Genomic DNA, 26188 nt, shown 5'->3' on the forward strand with positions numbered 1-26188 from the left:
CCTACAGAATGGAGAACATATTTGCAAATCACATATCTGATAAGGGATTAATATCCAAAATATACTCCTACAAGGCACTAGTAAAAACAAAAAACAGACAAACCGACAAAAAAACTCCAAACAACCAGTTCAGAACTGAATAGACAGTTTTCCAAAGAAGACTAACAAATAGGCAACTGTTTGGTACTCTCTACCACTTATCAACAGGGAAATGCAAATCAAAGCCATAATGATATATCAACTCACACCTGTCATCAAAAAGATAAGAGAGAACAAATGCTGGTGAGGATGCATTGTTGGTGGGAATGTAAATTAATATAACTACCATGTACAACAGTATGGAAGTTCCTCAAGACTTTAAAATAGAAGACCAAATGATTCAGCAGTTTCTTTTCTGGGTGTATATCTGAAGAGATAGCTGCATTGTCATGTTCATTGCAGCATCATTTACAGTAGCCAACAAACCACCTAGTGTCCGTCTACAGAGGAATGGATGAAGAAACTGTGGTATGCCTGTATATACAATGGAATACTATCCAACCATGACAAAGAAGGAAATTCTGCCATTGGCCACAACATGGAAGGACCTTGAAGGCATTATGCTAAGTGAAATGGATCAGTCAGAGAAATACAAATGTATGATTTTGTTTATACATAGAGTCAAAAAATATTGAACTCATAGAAACTGAGTAGAGTGGTGGTTGCCAGGGGCTGAGGAGTTGAGGGGTGCTGGAAATGAAGGCATATTGGTCAAAGGGTATAAACTTTCAGTTGTAGGATGAGTAAATCCCAGGAAGCTAATGTACATGGTGGTGACTGTAGTTCACAATATACTGTTATGTACTTGAAAGTTGCTCTGAGAGTAATTAATGTTCTCACCATAATGATGCCAACAAAATGGTAATTATGTGAAAAGTTTCTTATTAGAGACTTTCAAACTATTGTCACTTGCATACTTGTTTTAAATAGGCAGATTTTTTGGAAAGTGAGAATTCATGAAATAAAAAGAGTTTAATGCATTTTGAGGATATAGAAGTAAATGATTTCAAATTCTTTTTGACAATTAATGAACTGGATGTTATCAATGAATATGGAATATTACATACATCTATGTAAAATATTACAAATGTGGATCTATCTTTAGACATGGGGTGAAAATAAAAGTAAGTACAGAATTGTTTAAACTGATAATATTATAGGGGTGCTTTGTGATCTGTTGGTTAGGCGTCCAACTTCGGCTCAGGTCACGATACCATTGTTCCTTACCTCTAGCCCCGTGTTGGGCACTGCACTGACAGTGTAGAGGCTGCTTGGTGTTCTCTCTTTTCCTCAATCTCTCTTTCTCAACATAAATAAATAAACTTAAAAAAAATAAACTTATTTTACTATGTAAAGATCCTGACTGAAATAATAGTATTTGTATTACATTTTTATTAAAATAGTTGTACTTTTCTCTTTTTAATAATGTATATTTTATTGCAAGTTGTAATATCAAATGTGTTTTTGTTTTTTACTCATCTCTTGTCCTTTTCCTCAATAATACCATTAAATTTTTTAAAATTTTAATAAATTAGTTTATTATTCTTTAAAATATTTTAGTGTGAATTGTATGACAAACAAGCAGTCCTTGTGGTATAAAGTCTTTATTTGGGTAAAGAATGTGATAATTGCTAAGTTAAAGGACAAATTATGACCTCTCATTCTGAAAACATTGTTACTGCCAAAATCTACCGGCCCAGTGATTTTTTTTTTAATGTTTATGAAAGTGTCCTCAACATTTTTCTTGAGGATTTTTATTTTTCTTAAGTTGTGTACCAAACTTTTTTCTTTTACATGGTATTATTGAGTTATATGTATTATAAAAGTTTAATTCTTATATAGCATCGTAAATCTTATACTTATGGAATTCTAGAAATCAAGACAATGATTTATTTTTTCTGTCAGATCATAACACATTTACCAGAGTAGGAAATTTTCAGTAGGTGACTATTTGTACACAATTATTCAGATTTTAATTTGGCCATTGGGAGCCTCTGCCATTTTAATGTATTATTTGATTAATTTATATATTTAAGAAGGCTGTTTCAATTTAATGTAAATCATTCTAGTGTTAAAAAATTTTTTCATTGTCTTCAATGGAGTATTTTATACTTTAGATTGCCAACCACTTTAACAGTCAAATATCCTTGAAAATTTTGTGACTGTGACATATATAGCCGCAATGTTATATGATAAATACGATATGATAAATATATGATAAATATGATAAATATGATAAATAAATAATCTAATAATTAAGCACAATTTTTTTTTCTTTTGAAATGCTAGGAATCATGCTACTGAGTTGATTTGCATCGGTTCCTAAGTGAGATTTTATTTTGGTAACAGTTCTTCTTTATGACTTGTAATGCCATGCAGTTGAATCTTGATAATAAAAAAAGGGGAAAAATTACTAAATAACTTGAAAAACAAAAAGAGTGCACTGAGCTTAAGTACTTTGTATTCTCTTACAATAGTGCTACTCATCAACACTTATACATCACCACTTAAATTAAATTAAATTAGATTGAATCTAAATTACCTGTTTCTGAGTAAATGGGATTTGGTAATTTACTATTAAGTCAATCTGCAAACTGATGTCATAATTTAGATTTGATTTTTTTTTATGAGAATGATGTTAGGAATCATTCTTCAATTTGCAATTCTAATTTCCATAGTAGAGTAGGTATATCCCCTTCCTAATAATGGCTAACTTATACAGAACAAAATAGAAAAGAACAGAATACTAATGCTGATGTCTGTAAATTTTTATCACAGTGTATTAGCATTTTTGAACATATAATATTAGTCATTTGAAAACATAAGGTGGAAAGCTATTGGATAAGTAGATATTAAAGAAAAAGAGTAAGTTTTATGCCTATGGTTTGAAAAGTAAGGGTTATAGTACAAATGTGCTGATATAGGCGTGTAATTTTTTCTCAAATTACCCCTAGGACACATTATTTTATATCTCTTCCTCCTGTTATTATTATTGTTGTTGTTGCTGTTTGTTGTTGTTTTCCAAATAGTTGTAGGCTTGAGGAATTTATCACATATATTTTCAAACATATGTTTTCCTATTTTTAAAGCTTCAAATCTTTGTCGTTAAGCCTACGTTGGCATAATTTCAAGAAGTGGTATTGGAAATTGTTAACTAATTTTATTCATTACCTAATATATTAATTATACTAATCAGAAATTATAAATTGAGGAATATATAAAATAATACTTAAATATTTTTATAGACAGAAATGGAAAGATTTATAACAGCTACAAAATAAAATTGGTTGTGATAAGTATAGATATTCTGGAGTTCGGAGAAGGAAGATATATCAAGTTGACACTATAATTTCAGAGTTGAGTAGTAAAAACAGTGACCGTATTATTCACAAAGCTGAAAGTATTTACTATCTGTCCCTTTACAGAAAAAGTTAGTTAACTCCTCATGTAAATTATTCCTCTTTGGGGCACCTGGGTGGCTCAGTTGGGTAGTAGTGGGACTCGGTTTTGGCTCAAGTCCTGATCTCATGGCTTCCTGGGTTTGAGCCCCACATTGTGCAGAGCCCGCTTGGAAGTCTCTCTCTCCCTCGCTCTCTGCCCCTCCCCCACTCATGCTGTCACTGCCTCTCCCAAAATAAATACAATTAAAAAAAATAGATATTACAACTAATACTATTCTTTATAAGCAGTAAAATTGTTTGAATTGGATAAGATGGCTTAAATGTAAAATACGGTTTTCAAAGAAAATGGCTTGTAAAGAATCTTTAATCTTTCCATTTGTAAAATAAATCCAAGAAGTTCAACTTTTTTATAAAAGTTATTTTTTTTTAATGTTTATTTATTTCTGAGAGAGAGAGAGAGAGAGAGAGAGAGAGAGAGACAGCCAGACAGACAGAGCATGAGTGGGAGAGGGGCAGAGAGAGAAGGAGAAACAGAATCCAAAGCAGGTTCCAGGCTCTGAGCTGTTAGCACAGAGCCCGACGTGGGGGTCAAACCCATGAACTAACTGTGAGATCATGACCTGAGCCAGTGGGATGCTTAACCAACTGAGCCACCTAAGCACCCCTATAGAAGTTATTTTTAAAAAGTCATTAATTTTTCTTTGAAGTTTAATTAAACTCTTTAAAAAAATTTAATGTTAATTTTTAATATTGTATTTCTTTTAGTAGTTCTTTTAATATCCATATGACCCCATAGATATTTTTAGATATTTGTCATTATAAGAAAATTTGATTTTATAAACTGCTGTGATTTTTATATATTGTAGAGCAAACAATTTTCTTTCTTTTCAATCTTACTTAATACTATAATAATTTTTCATTAGATTATGTACTTTCATTGTATATTATTGGAAATTTGAAGTTTAAAAAATAATATAGTGATAAAAATCTTTTTATGGATTCATTTTATTTTGGTAAATTTGTGCTGACACTTTTTCTATTTCTTCTATGGAGTCTAGTCTGGTTATGCCCTGTATATTTAATAGGATACTGAATTTTCTTCTGCTTGGAGGTCTACAGATTAAACTGTATTCTTTTTTTAAAAATCTGTCTTTAATGTTTATCTACCTTGGAGACAGACAGACACAGAGTGTGAGCGGGGAAGGGGTAGAGAGAGAGGAGATACAGAATCCGAAGCAGGCTCCAGGTTCTGAGCTGTCAGCACAGAGCCTGACGTGGGGCTTGAACTCACGAACCGTGAGATCGTGACCTGATCGAAAGTCGGATGCCCTGCCTACTGAGCCACCCAGGCGTCCTAAACAGTATTTTTTTAATATTCTTCTCTTTCAGTGGTTATTTTTTCCTTTTCATTTATTTTACTGTATATTTTTACTTTTTCCGTTTGTTTTGATGAATTTACCTTACAGTTTTACCCTTTTGTTGTTTTCAAAAGTAGGATTTTGATTTAATTAGGTGTCTTGTTCTATTTTTGCATCATTAATGTTTAGTTTTAGCTTTATGATTTCTTTTTATTTTTCCTTGGCTATCTTTTGGTTTACTCTGTGGTTCCTCTTATGCTTTTTACAGTGGAGGTTTTCACTTATTTTAACTCTTTAATTTTTCTAATTATAGTATCACTGCTTTAAATACATCTTTAAATAAAGATTCCTTTATTTTCATGTTTTTTCATTATTTTTGAGAAATCATATAATTTTGACTTGTTTTCCCTCTCCTACTTAGACTTGACTACCAGAAAGTTAAAAAAAATTTTTTTTCCATATGTCAGAGGCTCTTTGTTTTGTGTATTTGTAATTTCAAGTCAATGCATTGTAATCAGAATATTGTTTGCCATATTGTTGTTGAATTAAGTTCTCTTTAATTAGTATTTTCTATTTATGTTTCCTCTCTTCTCCTGTGGTGTTTCGTCATAGTGTTATGTTATTTGATCCATTGCTATGATTATTAGTAATATCATGTCTTCAAATATGAGTATTACATCCCGCTATGAATTCTGGTTTTAATATTTAAAAGTGCCCTTCTTTTTCAAGTTTAGTGCTTCTTGGCTTGACTTACACTTTGTCTAATATTATCTCTTTCTATGCTTTATTTATTGTTTTCATATGTTTGATAAACTTTTCTTAATCTCTTCACTTGTAGCCATATTAAATCATTTTATTTTAGGTATATATATTTTTATAGCATTTAGTTGGATCCTGCTTTGTGGAACAATTTGGAAATATTTTTCTCAAATAGACGAGTTAAGGACATTCACATTTATTGATGTAACTAATAATATGATGTAAAATATGACATAATATTTGATATAAGATGGCTTTATAAAATTTTTATCACTTTTAAAATTTGCATATCATCATTTTGGTGTCCATTTTAGTTATTTTAACACATACGGTTATGTAACCATCACCACAAGCAAGTTATGGAATATTTCCATCACTCTTCAAATGTCCCTCGTATAGCATATTTATAGTCAGTCTTTCTTGTCACTACTAACCTTGAAAACCACTGATCTATTTTCTGTCCTTATAATTTTGTGTTATGACTTTATTAAAAAGACCATTTATTAAGTGGAGCCCTGGAGTGTAAGATGATGAGCTTAGTTCAAAAAAAGACCATCAGGGAACTGAAATAGGGAAGTTTAGTACAGGTCCTGGAGTAAATGCATGACATGCCTCAAGGGGCCACGTGCAAAGGTCAAGGCAGGGTGCAGGCAGTAGGAGCAGCAGAACCTGGGGCACAGACCTTTATTAGAGTCCATGAGTGGAGTGCTTTGAGGTTCCCAGGCTAAGGCTGGACTGGTCAACTCAAAACTATACAGAAGGGTTTTGGAAGGTTTTGTAGGGGGTCTTGTCTAAGGGGAGTACAAGGAAAAGGTCCTGCGAGGCAGAGGGAGACTGTTTATCACAAAGGCCAATGAGGAAGTCCTATAGGAACTTACATTTAGTTATGACTCTGTCGGCCCTTATGTACAGCTCACGCTTGCAAGAGGGGCTAATGTCAGTTTAAGGCCGCATGAGCTACTTGGCCACAAAATTAATGCTGTGGCAACAATACCATGGAATAGGTTAGCTAAAGTCTTTTACCTTTTATAAAATGTCATAAAATTTGCATCACATGGTATATAGACTTATAGTCCTATTTCAGTAGTATTTCTAAAAATTTTGCCTTTATTAAGTCATAATTTACACACAGTCAAATGTATTCATTTGAAGTGCATGGTTTTATGGATTTGGCAAATATACACAATCATGTAATCTCCACTACAATCAAGATATCACAGTTTCATCAACCAAAAAGTTTCTTTGCATACCATTTCCGTTAATCATTTCTCAGTGGCCCCAGACCCTAGTAGGAAACTGGTCTACTTTCTGTCATTATAGATTTGCCTTTCTCTAATTTTCATATCATGGAATTAAATAGCATATATTTGTTTTACAGTATATTTGAGATTACTCAAGTTGATGTCTGGGTAAACATTTTATTCCTTTTTATCATTGAATAGTATACCATGGATGGATATATAATAATTTATTTATCCACTCACCAGTTGATGAATTTTGGGGCTCTGTCCAGTTTGGGGCAATTATTAATTAAACAACTATAAATTTTCACATACATGTTTTTTTTTGTGAGTGTATGTTCTCATTTTATCTATATGTAGGACAGCTAGGTCATATTGTAATTGTATGTTTACTTTTGTAGAAACTGCCAAACTGTTTACCAAAATGGTTGCACAATTCTGCATTTCCATTAGTAATGGATTAGCATTCTAGTTGCTTCTATCTTCAACAGTACCTGGTGTTGTCAATTTTGTTGTTTTGATTTTAGCTATTCTAAGATATGTGAATGGTAGTTTGTTTTTAATTTGATTTTTCCTGAAGACTAATGTGTTAACTGTTTCTACTGTTTTGAGAGTTCTTTATATATTCTGGATACAAGTCCTTTGTCAGTGTGTTGCAATATTTCTTCCCAGATTATTTCTTGGGTTTTCGTTTGTTTGTTTTTTGTTTTTTTTGGGGTTTTTTTTGTTCTTTTAACACTCTTTCAAAGAACAGAAATTTTTAATTTTAGTAAAATCCAATTTATAAGTTTCTCTTTTTAAGTGGATCATGTTTTTGGTGTTATATCTAAGAAATCCCTGCCTAAAGCAGTTAAAAAGGATTTTTCTCCTGCAATTTTATAACTTTTAAGATTTTATTTTATAATACTAATTTTTACATTAAGGCCTATGATTCATTTTGATTTGCTTTATATGTTTCAATGTATGGGCTGACATTTACTTTTTATATTTGGATGTCTAATAGTTTCAGCACTATTTATTAAACAGAAACAGTATTCTTTTCTTTGTTGAATAGCCTTAGAAACTTTGTCAAAAATCAGTTGATTCTGTTTGTGTACATTTATTTCTAGATTATCTGTTCCATTCAGATATGTGTCTATCTTTTCATCAGTTCATATTGCCTTGGTTACAATAGCTTTTTTGTAACTATTGAATCAGATAGTGTGAGTCTTTCAGTTTTGTTCTTGTTTTCAAAATTGTTTTGGCTATTCCGCTTTCTTTGCCTTTCCATATAATACTAGAATCTCCTTTTCTTTTAATTTCTGTAAGAAATTCTTCTGAGATTTTGATTATGATTGCATGAAATTTATATGTCAGAATTGACATCATAATTCTATTGAGTCTTATAATTCATGACTACAGTATATCTCTATTTATCTAGGTCTAATTTGATTTCTTTTGTTAGTATTTTATAATATTCAACATATGTTTTTGCATATATTTTATCAGACTTAAGTAATTTCACAGTTTTTGATACTGTTATAAATTGAATTTTTTACTTTTATTTTCAATGGTTTATTTTTAGTATGTAGCAATGCAATAGATTTTGTATTCCATGAAGTTATTAAATTTGTTTATTATTTATATTAGTTTGGGGGATTAAAAATCATGCTGTCTGAAAATACAATATTATTTCTTCCTTTACATTTCTTTCCAAAATTTTTTTCTTGTTTTATCGCACTGGTAAGAGGTTCAGTGTGTTATTGAGAAGTTGTGAAAGCAGACATTCTTGTTTGTTGCCAATGCCAAAGGGAAAGCATTCCATCCTTCACCATTGCATACTCTGTTAGCTAAAGGGTTTTCAAAAGTTCTTTAGAGTAGTTTTCTTGTGCACTTATTTTGCTGAGTTTTTTTTTTTTTTAAATTAAGACTGATGTTGAATTCTTTCAGATACTTTTTCTGCATCTATTAGAATGATTTTTTGGTAATTCACTTTTAGTCTTTAGGCTTGGCAAACTACATTGATTAATTTTGAATGTTGAACTGGGTTTGCATTTCTGAAATATACCACAGTTGGCATTGATTTATTATCCTTTTTATATATTGCTGGGTTCAGTTTGCTGATATTTATTGAGGATTTTATTCTGCTATCATATTAATGAAAGATATTTCTGTCTAGATTTTTTTCTTACGTTTGGTTTTGTTATCAGGGTAATGCTGGTTTCATAAAACAAATGTTAATAAAAGTGTTATCTCCTTGTCTATGTTCTAAAAGATTTGTAGATATGATGCTACTTCTTACTTAAATACTTAGAATTTTCCAATGAAATCATATGCCTATAGTTGATTATTTGGTGTTTTGGTTTTGTTGTTTAAAGGTTTTAAATGAGAAATTTAATATGCTTAATAGTTATAATACTATTTAAGTTATTTATTTTTTCTTAAGGGAGCTATAATATTTCATGTATTGCAATGAAGTTTTCCACTTTGTCAAGGATATTTAATTTATGGGCATTAATTTATTTGAAAAATTATCTTATCCTTTTCTGTAGGGTCTATAATAATGTCCCATCTTTCATTCCCGATGTTGGTAATTTGTGATTTCTCTCTTTTTTCTTGATCTGACTAGAGACTTACTAACTTTATTGATCTTTTAGAAGAACCAGCCTCTCTCTCTGTGTATGTATGTATAGGTATATGTGTGTGTATATATGTATGTATATATATGCTATTAATTATATATTAATGTAATATATATAATATAATATAACATATAATAATATATATGGAACATACAGTAAAACCTTGGTTTGTGAGCATAATTCATTCTGGAAACATTCTTGTAATCCAAAGCACTTGTATATCAAAGTGAATTTCCCCATAAGAAATAATGATTCATTCCACAACCTAAAAATATTCATATAAAAATGATTACAATACTATAGTATAGTATAAAATAATAAAGAAAATACAAAATATAAAGAAAAATAAACAAAATAACCTGCCTTCACCTTTGAAAACCTTTGTGGCTGGTGTGAGGGAGACAAGAGAGAGGAAGTTATTGTGTAGGACGACTTTCACTATCAGCATCACTGCTATCTATTGGCTCAGTGGCATCTTTTTCTTTTCATGAAGATTTAACAAGGAACCTATCCAAGGACACTTGCCCTTGCCTCCTTTTGAGGATTTCACGGAAATGTGATACTGGATTGTCATGAAGTACATTCATTGCTTGCACTGCCGCAGCCTTACTGGGGTGTGCTTTTCTACAAAATTTGGCACTGTTTCCCACATTTTACACATCTCCATAATCTCATTTGCAGTGAGGGATTCTTCTGCCTTTTCCTCTTCCTCCTCCACAGACGTAATGCAGACGTAGACTTATAGAATCTTGCAGTTTTGGCCACTCTCATACCTCACTGGTACTTCTTGATGATTTCCTTCTTTACTTCCACCGTAATTATCTCCTTCTTCTTACTGCGCTTATTTTCAACCATTTCAGCTCGGGGACTATTGTATACTGACTACAGTACAATATTAATAAACTCTTGTCATATACTGTATTTAACATAACTGGCAATAAGGCAGCAGAGGAAAGGGTCTATATCTGCAGGCAGCCTGACCTACAATTAAGCAAAGCATTCCTAAGCTTACTCTTGTATGGAAAAGCAAAGGCCTGTCCGTAGGTGCTTTGAAGTGACAAAAAATACAGTAATGCCAGTTGTGGGCATTTTCCAATGTTCTGAAAAATCACTGACTTCTGCCAAACACCATGGCCTGAGACCAAGCATCTGAGCATGGGAGACAATCACCCATAATCTTGCAGTGAATGAGAGAGAGAGAGAGGGAAGTACCATTGGCTCAATTGTGATCATGTGATGTTTGGCATGACGTATTACTCATACTGCAAGACATGGCTCATTTATCAAGTTAAAATTTATTCGAAATGTTTGCTCATCTTGCGAAACACAGAACAAGTTACTTGCAATCCAAGGTTTTACTGTATATGGAATATATATGGAATATATGGATATTCCTCCGTCTGATGAAAGCCGTCTTAAAAACATGTACAGACATCAGTATGAACTCATGGTTAGCTTCATATGAATACAGATGCTTAAACGTATAGAAATATTTATAAATATGTGTGCATATACACAGGTTAGCACACACACACATATTTCCTTGTTCTGTGGGCTCAGCCTAGAGACAATGACAACATAGTAGCAACGAGCAAACCTACTGCCTAGGGTTTGGTTTCTGATACCATATCCTCATGTAAAGAAGCTCCTTGGAAGAAATAGTCGATTCAAGGACTAGTGTAGCAAATACACAGGTGATCCTGGAGTATCTTGTACTGCTAGAAAGTAAGGAAGCATTAAAACAAAAACCAAAACACACAACTATGGGAATATGTCAAAAGGACACAAGAACCAAATGAAAGAACTCACAATGGCTAAAGCTGGAACAGTTTCAACAACCGAGTAAGGTAATATTGGATCATACTACAAAGTAAAAATAGATATACATGAGTCCATAGTGGTATAAATAAATCATTAAATAAATAAATGGTCAAACTCCATGTTTCCAAATAGTTTATGTAGATAGCATGTACCAAAGAAGGTAGCCTATAATTTCCCACTTAAATGTACATAAGAACTTCCTTCCAAAGAGTACAATATGGGAAAGTAGTAAAAAAGAGTAATTTTACAGAGAGAAACCAAAACTTGACAAACACTCTTTCAGCCAGGTCACCAAGGTTACCATCAGCAGAAATAAGTCACACTGATAGTCTATACCTTTGGTATGAAGTGACAAAAATTGCACTTAATCTCTGTGCTCTTCGTTTCAAAAACCCATAACCTCAGTCTAATCCTAAGAAAAACACTTTACAAATGCTGCTTGATGTGCATTCTGCCAAATGCCTTACTATTACTCCTCAAAACTGTGAAAATAATAAAAAAGAAAGAAAGTCTGAGAAACTGCCATAGCCAAGAGGAGCCAGAGGAGACATAACAAATGACTAAATGTTATCTGGTATCCTAGATGTGATCCTGGAGTAGAGAAAGGACATCTGAATACATTATGGACTGTGGTTAATAATGATGTCAGTATTAGTTAGGGGAGTGTGGAACTGTGAAGAGGGGGATTACAGAAACCTTTTTCATTTTTAAAAAGAGCATTTTGTCGGCTAGGTGAGGAGTGACCAGAGGGGTATGATGTAAAGACAGAGAAACCAGGTAAGTTTTTGCATTCATGCCAGGAGGAAAGATAATTAATTTGCTTTAAAAAGAATTAAACCGGGGCACCTGGGTGGCTCAGTCGGTGAAGCATCCGACTTCAGCTCAGGTCACGATCTCACGGTCCGTGAGTTCAAGCCCCGCGTCGGGCTCTGGGCTGATGGCTCAGAGCCTGGAGCCTGCTTCCCATTCTGTGTCTCCCTCTCTCTCTCTGACCCTCCCCCGTTCATGCTCTGTCTCTGTCTGTCTCAAAAATAAATAAACGTTAAAAAAATTAAAAAAAAAAAGAATTAAACCCATTAAATTTTATAAACATTCAAGAATTTATAATCAGATCAATATGTGTAATATTTAGACAGACTTATCTGTATGTTCATCCCTCATATTTTTATCCAGAAATAGGTTTTATTACATTCATTTTACATTTAACCCTGTATTTTGAAACATTACTTTATAAGGAATGGTACATATTATATTAATAAGGAGCGTGCTAATTATCGGTAGGAAGTTTATGCTGATCTGGAATAGATTGTCATAGTTGGTTTTATCCAGTAATAGCTAATTTAAACCCTAGTCTGCTTTTATTTAGTTGAAAAAATTGATTAAATAAAAACTCAAGATCTTGAATTGCTTGCCTGAAACATAGCTTGTCGTTGACATGACTCGGTGACTAACTTCCATTATGTAAGTATGCTTTTATGTCAGCATTTTGAAAGACTGTGATCCAAATAATAGTTTGAAGAACTGCTCTTTTAATTTCAGTTTGTTAGATGAACTTGATAATTTCAGCACATCCCTTTATATTTTCATTTTTGTTTATCCCATATTATATCAGAGTTTCTTTATGGCAGGCTGACATTTTGCACAAACACACTATTTTGTCCTTCAAGTTAACATTTTTTTCTCTCTTACAAATTCTGACATTTGTGGTAAATATCAAGCTATTAATCTCCTTCTGTATCCAAAGGCATTTAATGCAGCTTTTTTCATCAAATCATAAACTCAAAATGTTGATCATTATTATTAGTTAATGAAAAATATTGCATATCTTAAATTCAAATTTTAGATTTTAGACGTGTTTTCAATATGAATTTTCAATGTAAGATCAAATGATCAAAATATATTATCATCATTGTTGCCATAGTTTCAGCTAACTCTGTTTCTTAGCATGTCACTAAATTGTTTGGAGGCTTTTTAAAAACATGAGAAAAATTAAGATATTATGAGATTTTCCCATTTTCCCATAATTAATCTCTTAATTTTGATTAAATTTCTTTGAATAATTATTAGATATCTTAAATAACATCCTTATAGAAAAAGGAATTTCGGTGGTGCATTTATGCTGGCTAAAGTTTAAAAGTAACTTTAAATGCACCTTGAATAAACTTGTCATATTTTTCATGGGAATGACCACAGAACCAAAATAGAACATACTGATTATCTTCAAAGGGCCATGTTCTAGCAATGGCATCAACCAATAGAAATCTTTCCAATTAGACCATTATAGAATTTAGGGTCAGAAATATTCTGTATCCTCAGGAGATATACCCTCAGGGACACTACAAATTTAGGGTGTTTTTACTGTTATTGATTTGACTCACTGTTTTTTAAATAAAGTTGGCTAAATGATCACTCTTTTAAGGCAGCCTAATTTTTTTTTTGGTTTAAAAAATAATTTTTCATGTAATGCAACCTATATTGGATAAGGAGATTGTAGTCTGATCTAATTCACCTGAGAGAAATGTATAGAAGCCAACATAGTTAAGAATAGTTAAAGATGTTTACTGTTGAAATTAAGAAGCTGAGGTAAAAATACATAGCAAGAAATCATTTTTGATATCTTGGTTCTAAAATATTGTAGCTAAAATTGTAAATGGTAGATCTTATAAAATTTTTCTTTGATTAAAAATAAAGAAAAATTTTTATCCAAGGATCACATTTTACAAAACTACTGAACTTTATAATAAATGTCAATTTTATAAGTAAAAATAGTATTTTATGATCTGTAATTAGTAGGCAATTATAATCTGTATGAACACTGATTTATGAAAGAAATTTAAATGAATAAAAACTTTAAAAATGTTTTTCAGAATAACATCTGTACCAGCTTCCTCTCATGGATCTTAAGACTATATGAAGTCCTAAGAATACTCTTTTGTTAAATTTTGCTATTAAATGTATTCATTTTTTCAGCAAAATTTTATTAAGTGCTTGCTAGGTACCAAATGCTGTTCTAGGTACTGAAACAGGGTTATGAACAAGATGAACAAGGCTGCTATTCTCACAGAGCTTACGTTTTAGTGGAGAAAGACATTTTAACTAATGATTTAATTAATGATTATAACTTGTAAAATAAGATAGTTTCAGATTGAAGTATAGAAATAAGTTCACACAAGACTATGGAGTAAGGGGGACGGCACCTACTTCAGAGAGTATTTGAGAGAAGTGTGATATTTGGGGTCTTATCTGGATGATACAGAGTCAGCCACATGAAGATCTGTTGCTCAACTTCACTTAGAATGGTTCTCCCTCTGTTTATCCTTATTCCTTTCCCTGTGGTCCTTCCAGGTTCATTGAAAGGATCCTGGAGCTGCTGGATTCTGTTCTAGATAGAGAAAAACCCAGGACAGCAAGATGCATCTGAACCTAATGCTGTGTTTCATATTTTTCTGCTACCCCTCCCTTTCCTCCTGTCGCTTCCCAGCACTTTTGCACACTTTTACACACCAAGGAGTGATTTCTTGTCTTACATACGTTAGTATAAAAAATAGGATACGTTTTAAAACTGAAGTATAGTTGACACGCTATGTTACCAAAATATAGGATACTTTTAATGTTTTCCCCCCCATTAGCACTTAACCAAGTTCTAATACACTATGTAGTTTATTATTACTGTTTTTGTCCTCCCTCACCAACACCATTAAGAATTCTGATGTTATTTTTCACTGATGCATCCAAGGACTTGGTGTGGTATTCAGAATGTGGTAGATACTAAGTGAAATATACGATGGATGAATAAATTGGCACCTCATATGAGGGAATCTGCTTGAATTAGTGTCTGCTTGGCTTTGTTCACCAATGATATCAAATGCTCCTTGGATCTGCCTTCCATTTGTAGAATCGGTCCAATGTCATTATTAAGCCTGTGGCTACGTGCGAGCTGTCTGACGGTGTTTTCCATAGGCTGTGTCCTGTAGAATTTCCTGTAGAAAGTCTCAGGGGGAGCAACCTTCTGAAAGATTTGCACAGTGCTTGGTAATGCTGACTTCCCTTTTGAACAGACGATACGGGATACTTTCAACTTGAGGCAAAAGCACCCCGATGATACGCTGAGTACAGAGATTGCTTCTGCCAAGTCTGCATTTCCTCTTGGGTGCATTTATGTTAACAGATATGTTACTTTAGGGTCTCTCTTGCTTCTGTTTCTAAGGCAGTTTGTATTTCACATACACTTTCTGACACAGACCTCCGCCATCAATTTTTTATCCCATCATTATGTCCTCATTGTGAAAGGTAGTAGAGTGTGGTCTGTAACAAAAGTTGGTCAGGGTCTCTACTTCAGTACTTTACTTCATGTTCAAGCATTACACTGTCACCTAATTTGTGAAGAAATGCAGCTATTGTTTTGGCATATTGGAAAATGTGTTAATTTGGCAAGTCTAGGTGTCTCATCACCCCGCTAGTGGAATCCCAGATTATCCTCTACAGACAAGCTGGAGTCAAAATATTAGTCATATTTCTTGTGAAAGCCTTTTCTTCTTTTATATTAATAGGTATAGGTAGATAATATAGTTGAAGTTTTGAAATGTTTTAGTGCTTTAGTTCATGATTATAACTTGTAGGTGCTTCCTTTAACTCCTACTTTATTTAGTCAGACATTCTTTGGGAAAATGTAGAATATTGTAGATATTTTCATGTGTATTAGTGTTTTGTTTACTTGTCTTAAAAATATTTTTGTTCCAAAGTACTTAATAATTCAGGCCCAGAAAGGGCAAGATCTGTTCCCAACTTACTCTTACGGACAGTCACCTGGGAAGAAAATTCACTTGTAATTTTTCCATTAAAAAATATTTTTTCTTAAATTTTTTAAGACATTTTCACCTATAACCAATCTCCTAAAGCAATTATCTTTCCTCAGTCTCTGTATAAGTGCTTTGTAATTCTTCAAATGCTTAGAAGTTTTTTTGGAAATGAATGCCACTATATTTAAAACATCTTGTATACACCACAAATTTAACCATCTTCTCAACTGACTATAATTCTTTATTTTATATAAGAAATACTGATACTCCTTATTTAGATTGCCATTTAAATTCCTTGGTGTTATTTCTTTGCACCAAAAGCTGGATAATTGTAAGGCTCATCTCTTTTGTATTCCTTTACCTGATGGATTATATCTTCCTCTGCCTTTTGTCCAGTGTCTAAAATTTATTTTCAAAAACTTTGTATAGTTTTCTAGTTGTTTAAGGAAGTAGAGATATCCCTTTTACTCCATTTTTACTGGAAGTGAAAATTCACTGCCATGGTTTTGAATGATTTTCATAAAAGATTATTAAAGGAAAAAGAGATTTCATTACCTTGATGGTTTAGATTCAGCTGTCATGGAAAATTCATTTATGTTGACCATCTCTTCTATACATGATGTAAAAGTATAACAATATTTATTATACCTGCTAGGTAGCAGATATTATGGCAAGAATTTTATTTTTATTAATTCAGTTAATCTTCCCTCTAGCACTATGAAGTAGGTACTTTTATTTTGACCTTTCACATATGGGACAGCTGAGACACAAATAAGTTAGTTTTCCAAAATATTTACACCTAGTAAGTGGAAAGGTAGATTTCAAAATCAGAAATTCTCCATTTAGATACTGCATTATTGACTAATACACTATACGGTACTTCCTGAGTATTGTGTTACAGTATAATCTATGTTAGCAGAAATGTAGAACAACTTTAGTTTATTGACTAGTTTCACCTCTCAAAATTCATTTCTTTCTTTTTTTTCTTTTTTTTTATGTTAGTTGTTTAAGAGAGACAGAGACAGTGCAAGCAGGGGAGGGGCAGAGAGACAGGGAGAATCCCAAGCAGGGTCTGCACTGTCAGCACAGAGCCCGACTCCAGGCTTGAAGTCACGAAACTATGAGATCATGACCTGAGCCAAAATCAAGAGTCAGAAGCTTAACTGACTAAGCCACCCAGGCACCCCTCAAAATTCATTTCTTTTTTTTTTTTTTTTTCAACGTTTTTTATTTATTTTTGGACAGAGAGAGACAGAGCATGAACGGGGGAGGGGCAGAGAGAGAGGGAGACACAGAATCGGAAACAGGCTCCAGGCTCCGAGCCATCAGCCCAGAGCCTGACGCGGGGCTCGAACTCACGGACCGCGAGATCGTGACCTGGCTGAAGTCGGACGCTTAACCGACTGCGCCACCCAGGCGCCCCTCAAAATTCATTTCTTAATAACATGAAATTATAAAATGAAGTGACATATATTATTCTCTGAGTAGAATATGACAAAATAGTTGTATGCACACATATAGCTTGTCTTGACAAAAATATATGGGAGGGGGGCACCTGGGTGACTCAGTGGCTTAAGTATCCGACTCGATTTTGGCTCAGGTCATAATCTCACTGTGTGTGAGCTTAAGCCCCATGTCAGGTTCTGTGCTGAGAACATGGAGCCTGTTTAGGATTTTCTTTCTTCCTCTCTCTCTGCTCCTCCCCTACATGCTGTCTCTCAAAATAAATAAACTTAAAATATATATGTGTGTGTCTTTGTATGTATATATACATATAAATATATACATAAAGATAAATTCTCCATATCCTTAACAGAGTTGAAATTTATTTTTTTGGCTTATAAGCAATTATTACCTGTACTGATACAAACTGTGATCATTATTAAATGTAGAAACTCATTTACATTATTTAGTTACGCACATTTAATATCAGAATTGCACATGAAACTTAGCATACATTCTTGAAGTAATTTCATAATAGTTTTCTAAAATCATTTAATGTAATAGCCTATGTAAAGGCCATCATTGTCGGTTGTTGACTTTATTGGATGTTCTAGATGAAGTTTTGATTTCAGCATATATGATTTATAGTATAATGATACAACTCTTTTGACGATTTAAAAATACTATATTTACAAATGCCATGAAACTCACCACAGATATTGGAGAACAACATAGATTAAGTTTCAAACTTTCTTTTATTTTGATCTTGCAGATTGCATTCTCACAACACAACACAATCATGGATCTTGTGCAGTTTTTTGTCACCTTCTTCAGGTAATTTGCTTTTACTGACTTCGAATTTATTAAACCTGTATTCTGATAATGTTCTATCAACCTGTTTGGTAATTTATCAAGTCTTTAACCTTAAAACATCAATGATGTGTCTTGAATAGCTTCATATACTTAAATATGTAACAGAGCAGAAGAACCATACTTGAAATGTACTTTTCAAGATTATTTTGCTGTTGGACTATATAAATGCTAATGGAATCAGTGGAAAGAAGATAACTTTGTGTTCCTGTCACATAAGTAATTAAAGCCTACTTTAATTAATGAAATTAGCAGCATAGTCACCATATTGATTAGGTACATCTCCTACTGTTAATTCAATTATTTGTCAGGTAATTATCATATGTGCTTAGCAATGTGCTAAAAATCTGTAGAGAGTACATTTTCTGTCCTCAATGAGCTTCTAATCTGGAAATACTAAATACAACTTTGAATAGAGCATCATCCCTAAAATATTAGTTATTTGAGATATTAACAGTAAGTTCATAAAAACGTTTCCATGATTAAACAAGTTTGGAAAATACGGCTCTTTTAGTTTGTAAGTGACATTACTTCTACTGACATTGCAAGAATTTTTTTTTTTCCTTAGAGATTTTAATGTGCTAATTTGCTACGTATCTTTCTAAAAAGAAGGTAGAGCTTGTAGCACTTCATAAAATGTGAAAACTCTTTTTGGGGAACATCTATTATTAATTCCACGGGATGTAAATAAAAAAACCTTGGATTGGGAGAAAAATTGAGTCAGTGATAGGATATCTGTGTTATGGCATCTTAGATCATCTGTAGAGGAAGGGATATTGCTTTTGTTAATATGATTATTATATGTACAGGTTGTGCTGGTGCGCTGGGTGCCTTCATGCAAATTAGACAATTTTGGCAGACATAGCCCTACATTATGGCATACAACTTTACCAAGTGCAGTATGAATTTTGACTCTACTCACCAAGTTGGCTGGACTGCCTTATGCAGTGAAACCTGTACAACCAGATCCTTGATATGGTTGATATGCTAAGCACTTTCTTAAATGCCAGAGTAACCATTATTGGTTATCTCATCCAGACACCCCTCCAATACTTAAATTCCTAAAGCCTTTCCCATAGGGAAGGGCCGGATAGTAAATATTTCAGGATTTGTGGGCTGTACTGTCTCTGTTGCATGGATGCAAACATTCTGCTACAGTACTAAACTGACATAGCCAATAAGGAAACAAATGGGAGTGGCTCTGTTCCAATAAACCTTTATTACAAAAGCAGCTGGTAGGCTGAATTCTGCCTGCGGACATAATTTGCCCAACCCCTCATCCAGCTTATGCCCAAATGCCTTTAATGACGAAAATGCATCATCTCCTGAGATAACATTTTCTATCTTCAGATAACTAATTGTCCTTTGTAATTGAGATGAAATCTGTCTCCCCATAATACCACTTCTCATTCATCCATAGGGTCCAACACATAGCAAGTCTAATCTCTCTTCTGCATTTATAGCCCTTCAGTTTTATAAACTCTTTTTTCCAATTTACATATTCCCTATGTATCCAGTTCTGTTGTCAAAACCTTTGCTACATGGGTCACTTTGCCCTGAAAACAATCATGTTTGTCTATGTCCCTTTAAAAGTTGTAATTTCGAGAATTTAACAGTATAAACATATTTATCACTAACATGTGTGCCTACTTAAAATTTTCCCCTTAAAAAATGAAATAAGAAAGTGTCTTAAATATATTGAATGTTTTATGACTTTGTATTTCTGAGTATAAAAGGATTTTAGGGCTATTAACTAAGTTACAGTGTGTTTTGGGAAAGTATTAGAAGTTATAATCAAACAAGCATTATTTACTGCATCAAAATAAAACTTTTTCCATGCAGAAGGGCGTGAATAAAAATATACAGAAAAGTTCAGCTCTGTATAAAAATTCACAAAGTTGATTATATGTAAATTATTTAAGTGTTTAGGGTTTTATTTTAAGCTTTTGAATTTGTATGCATATTTAAGTTCAATAGCCTTTTTATTAAGTAAAATAAGGCTAGTGTTAATGTGTGCCATGTCTTAGAGATGATCCTATTTATTATGTTGTCATCATGGGCAAAGTGAAATAAAATATTCTAACTGTTGTGTGAGATAAAATATATTTGATGTGTTTTTTTGTCATTTAAATTTCTTTCAGTAGTGAAATGTAAATTAGTTTTAAAATCTTATTGTTAAGAAAAAACATGGACAGAATATTTTAAAGGTTTTTTTTTTTTATTTTATTTTTTTTTAAATAAAGCCACTGCTAAATTTTAAAAGAGAGCTTTCAACAGGTCAGCATTTCTGGACAATCTTCAATCAGGCCGTTGTTATTGCTATTGCTGTTTCTAACTGAGTTACTGAAATAGCAGAGGTGAATGTGCCAGCTTTTCAGTTTAGCCATGATTCTATGAAGGCCAGTTCTCAAACTCTGTCAGTTTTTACCTTTATGTTAGGCATAGTTCTCATGGTAAGTATAATTGGGCAAGTAGTAGGGAGATCATTTATAGGCGTAGCCTGGCTCTGATCTTAGCTTTCTATACTCTCATAAGTAGGTCTTAGTTAGTAGGTGGAAATCTCAGTCCTTTCTTATATAGAATTAAAGGATTTTGTTGTTGTGAGAGTCTGTAGTATAACATAATGAAGGATTAGAAAACTGAAAGGCATTATTTTAAGAATAAATGTTTTTTTCTGGTATGTGAAAGAGAAAAGTCTTTGTGAATCTGAAAAGTCTAAATTATTTATTGTAAAAGAAGTTAAGCCTGGTAAATTCAATGGAGATGTAGTAGGCCCCTGTACCATTTAGATATACTGATATACTGATATACTGCCCCTGTACCATTTGGAATTTTAATGATGGTGCATATTTTCACTATCCCACTGGGATGATATAATGCTATTGATTTACCATCTTAACCAGATGGAGAGTAGTTTTAAAGGTTGCCACTCAGTCTTTCCCACTCTGATAGATACTACCTCCCAGACCAGGGACACAATGTAGAGGTTACTCTAACCTACGTTCTAATTATATATTTTAAAACTGAGGAAATTATTGCTGGGTGGATCCATAGACACAGTTGGCCCACTGTGAGCCAGAAGTTAGCCAGAATTTATTACATTATCCCCTAAAGACACCCCAAATCTAACAAGGGGCCATCTTGACATTTTAGTCCTTGAGTATCTAGAGTATCATCTCTCAACCTATGTCTGATAGTAATCAAAATATCTGTTTATTCCTTGTGAATTATATATGTAACCATGTATATGCCTGTATGTAATTGTATACCCAAATATACACAAATAGAAAGATCATACAAAGGTCCCTTTGAGGATCATTTTATACACTTTTCAAGATGTTTCGAGATGTCCTTTCTTCTATGGACCCAGCCACCTGTTCTCTCCGTGGGGTTCTGGATTTGTAAATTAGCTCATCTGGAAACTGAGCAGAGGGTCATGATTTTTCTATTGGGGCAACAATTCTTAGCCTGTTGTTTCTTCATTCTTACTTAAAATAAAACTAAATGTTAAATAGCACCAGTGTTGGCTGTCCACCTAGTTTTCCCCGGAGGATACCATACATTCTTAATCATCTTCCCAGCTCTTTGTGGGCTAACCCCCTTGGCTGCTCCAACAGACTTATTGACCATTATGGTAATTGTGGGCCATGGATTCCCTGACACCTGGCATCTTTTACTTTGGGTCCCCATTACTTAATGCCTACCCCAAGACTGCCTCTCCTGATGTCAGCTCTAGTCTGTAGAAGAAAGCCACCACTGAACTTCTTAGTGAAGCAGATGTTCCCTCATCATTATATTCCTTCTGTAATAGCCTTGGTGAGTGGTGTGCCCTATGGAACACAGTCTACTAGTAGTTCTTCTGGTCTTACATAATATGTCCATTCTAGAACATTTCCTCTGTCAACTTCTTTGTTCCTTTCTCATCCATCTGCTTGGGCAACTCAGTTGTTTCCATTACACTTTCAATTGGCCATTGTTTTTTCCAGGCTTCTAAGAGTCACTCCATCCTCCAGAGTCCTCAGTGGGGTATTATATCTCCTGTGGTCCTGAGAATATATCCCCAAATTCATGAATTCTTGCTTGTCCAGTCTTACCTGCCATCTCTCTTGATTAGACACCACCAAAATCCAGTTCCCATCACGCTCCCCTCGTTCCTGCCAGGACATTCTAGGTTATTCTTCTAGCTCTTTCAAGTGTATAATACCTTCCCTTTCTTATCAGGCCAAGATGTATTATGCTGTCATTATACTCTAGTTATCTGTCTGGCAAACAGGAGAGGAGGTGATGGCAGCTTGGTAGGGATGTGGTTATTGTCTCTGTTACCAGGGAAGGGAGATGTAGAACAACAGATGTTTCCTTAGAAGCCCTCATTGAGATATATCATTCTAAATATTCCTATCCCATATTTTAAGGGCTAGGTTTTCCCAACCATGGCCCTTGTCTTTGCATGAGATAACTGTTCTGGCTGAACATTCGATCATCTCTGGGGCTCTGCAACTCTAACAACCAGATCATTATCCTGCTGATCATCCATATTGACTTTTCCAATGTCAAAGAAAAGGGCTTCATTTAAAGCTATAAAAGAGACTCTCTAGCTTTTATATTTAGTTACTAATATTTGTTAATGGCCTTCAGTCTCTCATTATCACACTGCACGTATTAATACAACATAGCAGCAATCAGCCAACCCACACTCTTTTGAAGATGTTTCCCTACATCCCCACTGGTGAAAGCTTTAGCAATGGAAGCATTCTTTCAACCACCCTACTAACATTGATGATGTTCTTTTAGCCTGCCAAGGAAGAAGGGAGACAGTTCCAAATCCCCTTTTTACCTCCTGATTACCCAGATAAATCTTCAGAGAAGCAGAGCCAAGATGGGATTAAATATACAGTAAATGCATTAGGGGAAACTCCTGCAGAGGAAAGAGCAGGGGAGAAGATGACGGATCTTCTAGACCACAATGCTGAACTGACCTTTGTGAAGTGGAACAGGAAGAAAAGGTAGTTGAGTGAAAGAGCCTGAGATTTCAGTGCACTCTGCAAGCCAAATCACTCATCAGAGGAGTTCTGCATCTCCCAGTATCAGCTTTTGACTAAAGATGGTGGGGGCCTTTGATTAATTGTGCTCTTTGTAGTCAGGGATCAGGGAGGCACATTTTAATAGTTGGCACAATAGATTTGTCTGTTACTTGAAGGTTTGGTAGAACTGCCCTGTAAAACCATATGAATTTTCGTAAGGTTTTTAAATTTGTTTTTGTATGCTTTGAATTTTAGATTTTGCAGTTTCTCATGAAATTTCATTAGTATTTACATCTCAGGTTTTCTATTTTTTCTTGACGTAGTTGATAATTTTGTTTAAGGAAATTGTCCACTTTATTTTCAGAATTTATTGGCATATATTTTCCTATATTAATATTCCAGAACTTATGTTAGAATTATGTCTCCCTTTTCATTGTGAATTTTGCCTCTTTTTCCATTTCATTTTTTTCTTGATAAGCCATTAAGAACTTTGACAGTGTTGGGAGTCCTTTTAAAAACCACATTTCATGGCTTTGTTCCATATTTTATTGTTTTCTAATTCATTATTTCCATTGTTTTCTGCTTATGTTTCTTCTACTTTTATGGAGTTGCTGTATTATTTTTCCAAATTTTTGATTTAAGCATGTAATCAAGCTTATTAATTTCTAGTTATATGGTTCTAATATATGCATTTAGGTGTACCACTTTTATTTTTTTTTTTTTTTTTTTTTTTTTTATTTTTTTTTTTCAACGGTTTTTATTTATTTTTTTTGGGACAGAGAGAGACAGAGCATGAACGGGGAAGGGGCAGAGAGAGAGGGAGACACACAGAATTGGAAACAGGCTCCAAGCTCCGAGCCATCAGCCCAGAGCCTGACGCGGGGCTCGAACTCACAGACCGCGAGATCGTGACCTGGCTGAAGTCGGACGCTTAACCGACTGCGCCACCCAGGCGCCCCTAGGTGTACCACTTTTAAAAAATATTCTGTTTCAGCTGCATTCCATGGAGTTTAATATATAGCACTTTTATTAACTGTAATTCAAAGTATTTTCTAATTTCTTTTATGATTTCCACATGAATTATTTAGAAGTCTGTCTTTGAATTTCCAAATGTGTAGGATTTTTTCAGTGTGTCTTTTTTACTGGCTTTTCTTCAGTCAGTGAAAGACCTTTATGATACTTCTGTATTTCTTCAATTTTTTTCTGTTGTCAAAGATATGATCAACATTTGTAAATGTTCCACCTGCTTGATAATAATGGAGTTTTTCAGATCATTGGAGTCAGTATATTATAGATGCCCATTAGAATAAAACTTAGTATTTTTTCCCATATGTTCTTTTTCAATGTTCACGTTCCATCTACATATTATTAAGTGAGATGTAGTGCTATTTCACTCTGTTACTTGTACATATTTGTCAACTTTGTATTCATATTTTTTCATTTTAATATTATGGTTTTAGGGGCAGACAATCTAGAATTATTAATTTTTTATGAATTATTGTTTTTCTCTCAATTTTTTATTAGGATAAAATACACATAAAATTTGCCATCTTAACCATTTTTAAGTGAACAGTTTAGTGATATTAAGTACATTTATATTATTATGCAGCTATAACCATTTTCCATCTCCAGAACTCTTTTTATCTTACAAAACTGAAACTCTATGCCATTAAATAATAATTTCCCATCTCCTTTCCTTCAACCCCTGACAGTTACCATTTAGCCTTCTGTCTCTGTGATTTTTGACTACTCCAGTACATTATATAAGTGGTATCATGTAGTATTAATCTTTTTGTTACTGGTTTATTTCTCTTAGCATTATGTTCTCAAGATTCATCCCTATTGTAACAACTATCAGAATTTCCTTCCTTTCCAAGGCTGAATAATATTCCATTGTATGTATATACCATTCATCTGCTGATGGACACTTGAGCTGTTTCTGTCTTTTAGCTATTGTGAATAATGCTGCTATGATCATGAGTGTACAAGTATGTACTCAAGACCTTGCTTTCTGTTCCTTTATGTTTTTAATTTTTTGAGGAACCTTCTTCCCGTTTTCCACAGCAGTTGTACCATTTTAAAATCTTACCAACAGTGCACAGGGGTTCCAATTTTTCTGTATTCTTACCAGCACTTATAATTTTTTATGTTTGTTTTTGATGGTAGCCATCTAATGTGTGTGAGGTAGTATCTTATTGCAGTTTTGATTTGCATTTCCCTAATGATTAGTAATGTTTAGCATGTTTTTGTGTGCTTGCCATTTGTATATCTTCTTTGTAAAAAAAAGTCTATTCAAATATTTTGCCCATTTTTGAATCAGGTTCTTTGTTTTGTTTATTTTGTTGTTGTTGTTTGTTGAATGGTGGGAGCTCTTTATACATCCTGGACATTAATCTCTGATAATTAATTAGATATATGATTTTCAATTATTTCCTCCTACTACGTATCTTGCTTTTCACTCTATTGATAGTTTCTGTTGGTGAATAGAAGTTTTTATTATGAAGTCCATTTTGTCTATTTTTTCTATTGTTGTCTATGTCTTTGGTGTCATATCCAATCATTGCCAAACCAATGTCGTACAGCTTTTGTCCTATATTTTCTTCTAAGAGTTTTATAGTTTTAGCTATTGTGTTCAGGTCATTGATCCATTTTGCATTCATTTTTTGTGTGTGTGGTATTAGGTAAGGGTCTAACTAGTCTTTTGCATTTGATTTCAATGCAGTTTTCTCAGCATCATTTGTTGAAAGATGGTCCCATCTTCATAGAATGGTCTTTGCGCTCTTGTCACAAGAGTATTTTATCTTATATATGGAGG

The 26188-nt window shown here is 33.4% G+C and overlaps 1 protein-coding gene across 4 annotated transcripts in view; it reads left to right on the forward strand.

Annotated features, from left to right (window-relative positions):
• The window catches only part of ATRNL1 (attractin like 1), a 789076-nt gene that overhangs the window by 341061 nt on the left and 421827 nt on the right, over positions 1 to 26188 (forward strand). For all 4 annotated transcript variants that reach the window (XM_058697871.1, XM_058697872.1, XM_058697873.1 and 1 more), the window contains one exon: positions 18255 to 18316. In XM_058697871.1, coding sequence (XP_058553854.1) covers positions 18255 to 18316 — 62 coding nt within the window. The remainder of the gene's footprint in view (positions 1 to 18254; positions 18317 to 26188) is intronic.

The sequence above is a fragment of the Neofelis nebulosa genome, chromosome 13 (genome assembly GCF_028018385.1).
Source record: "Neofelis nebulosa isolate mNeoNeb1 chromosome 13, mNeoNeb1.pri, whole genome shotgun sequence".
NCBI classification, from domain to species: Eukaryota; Metazoa; Chordata; class Mammalia; order Carnivora; family Felidae; genus Neofelis; species Neofelis nebulosa.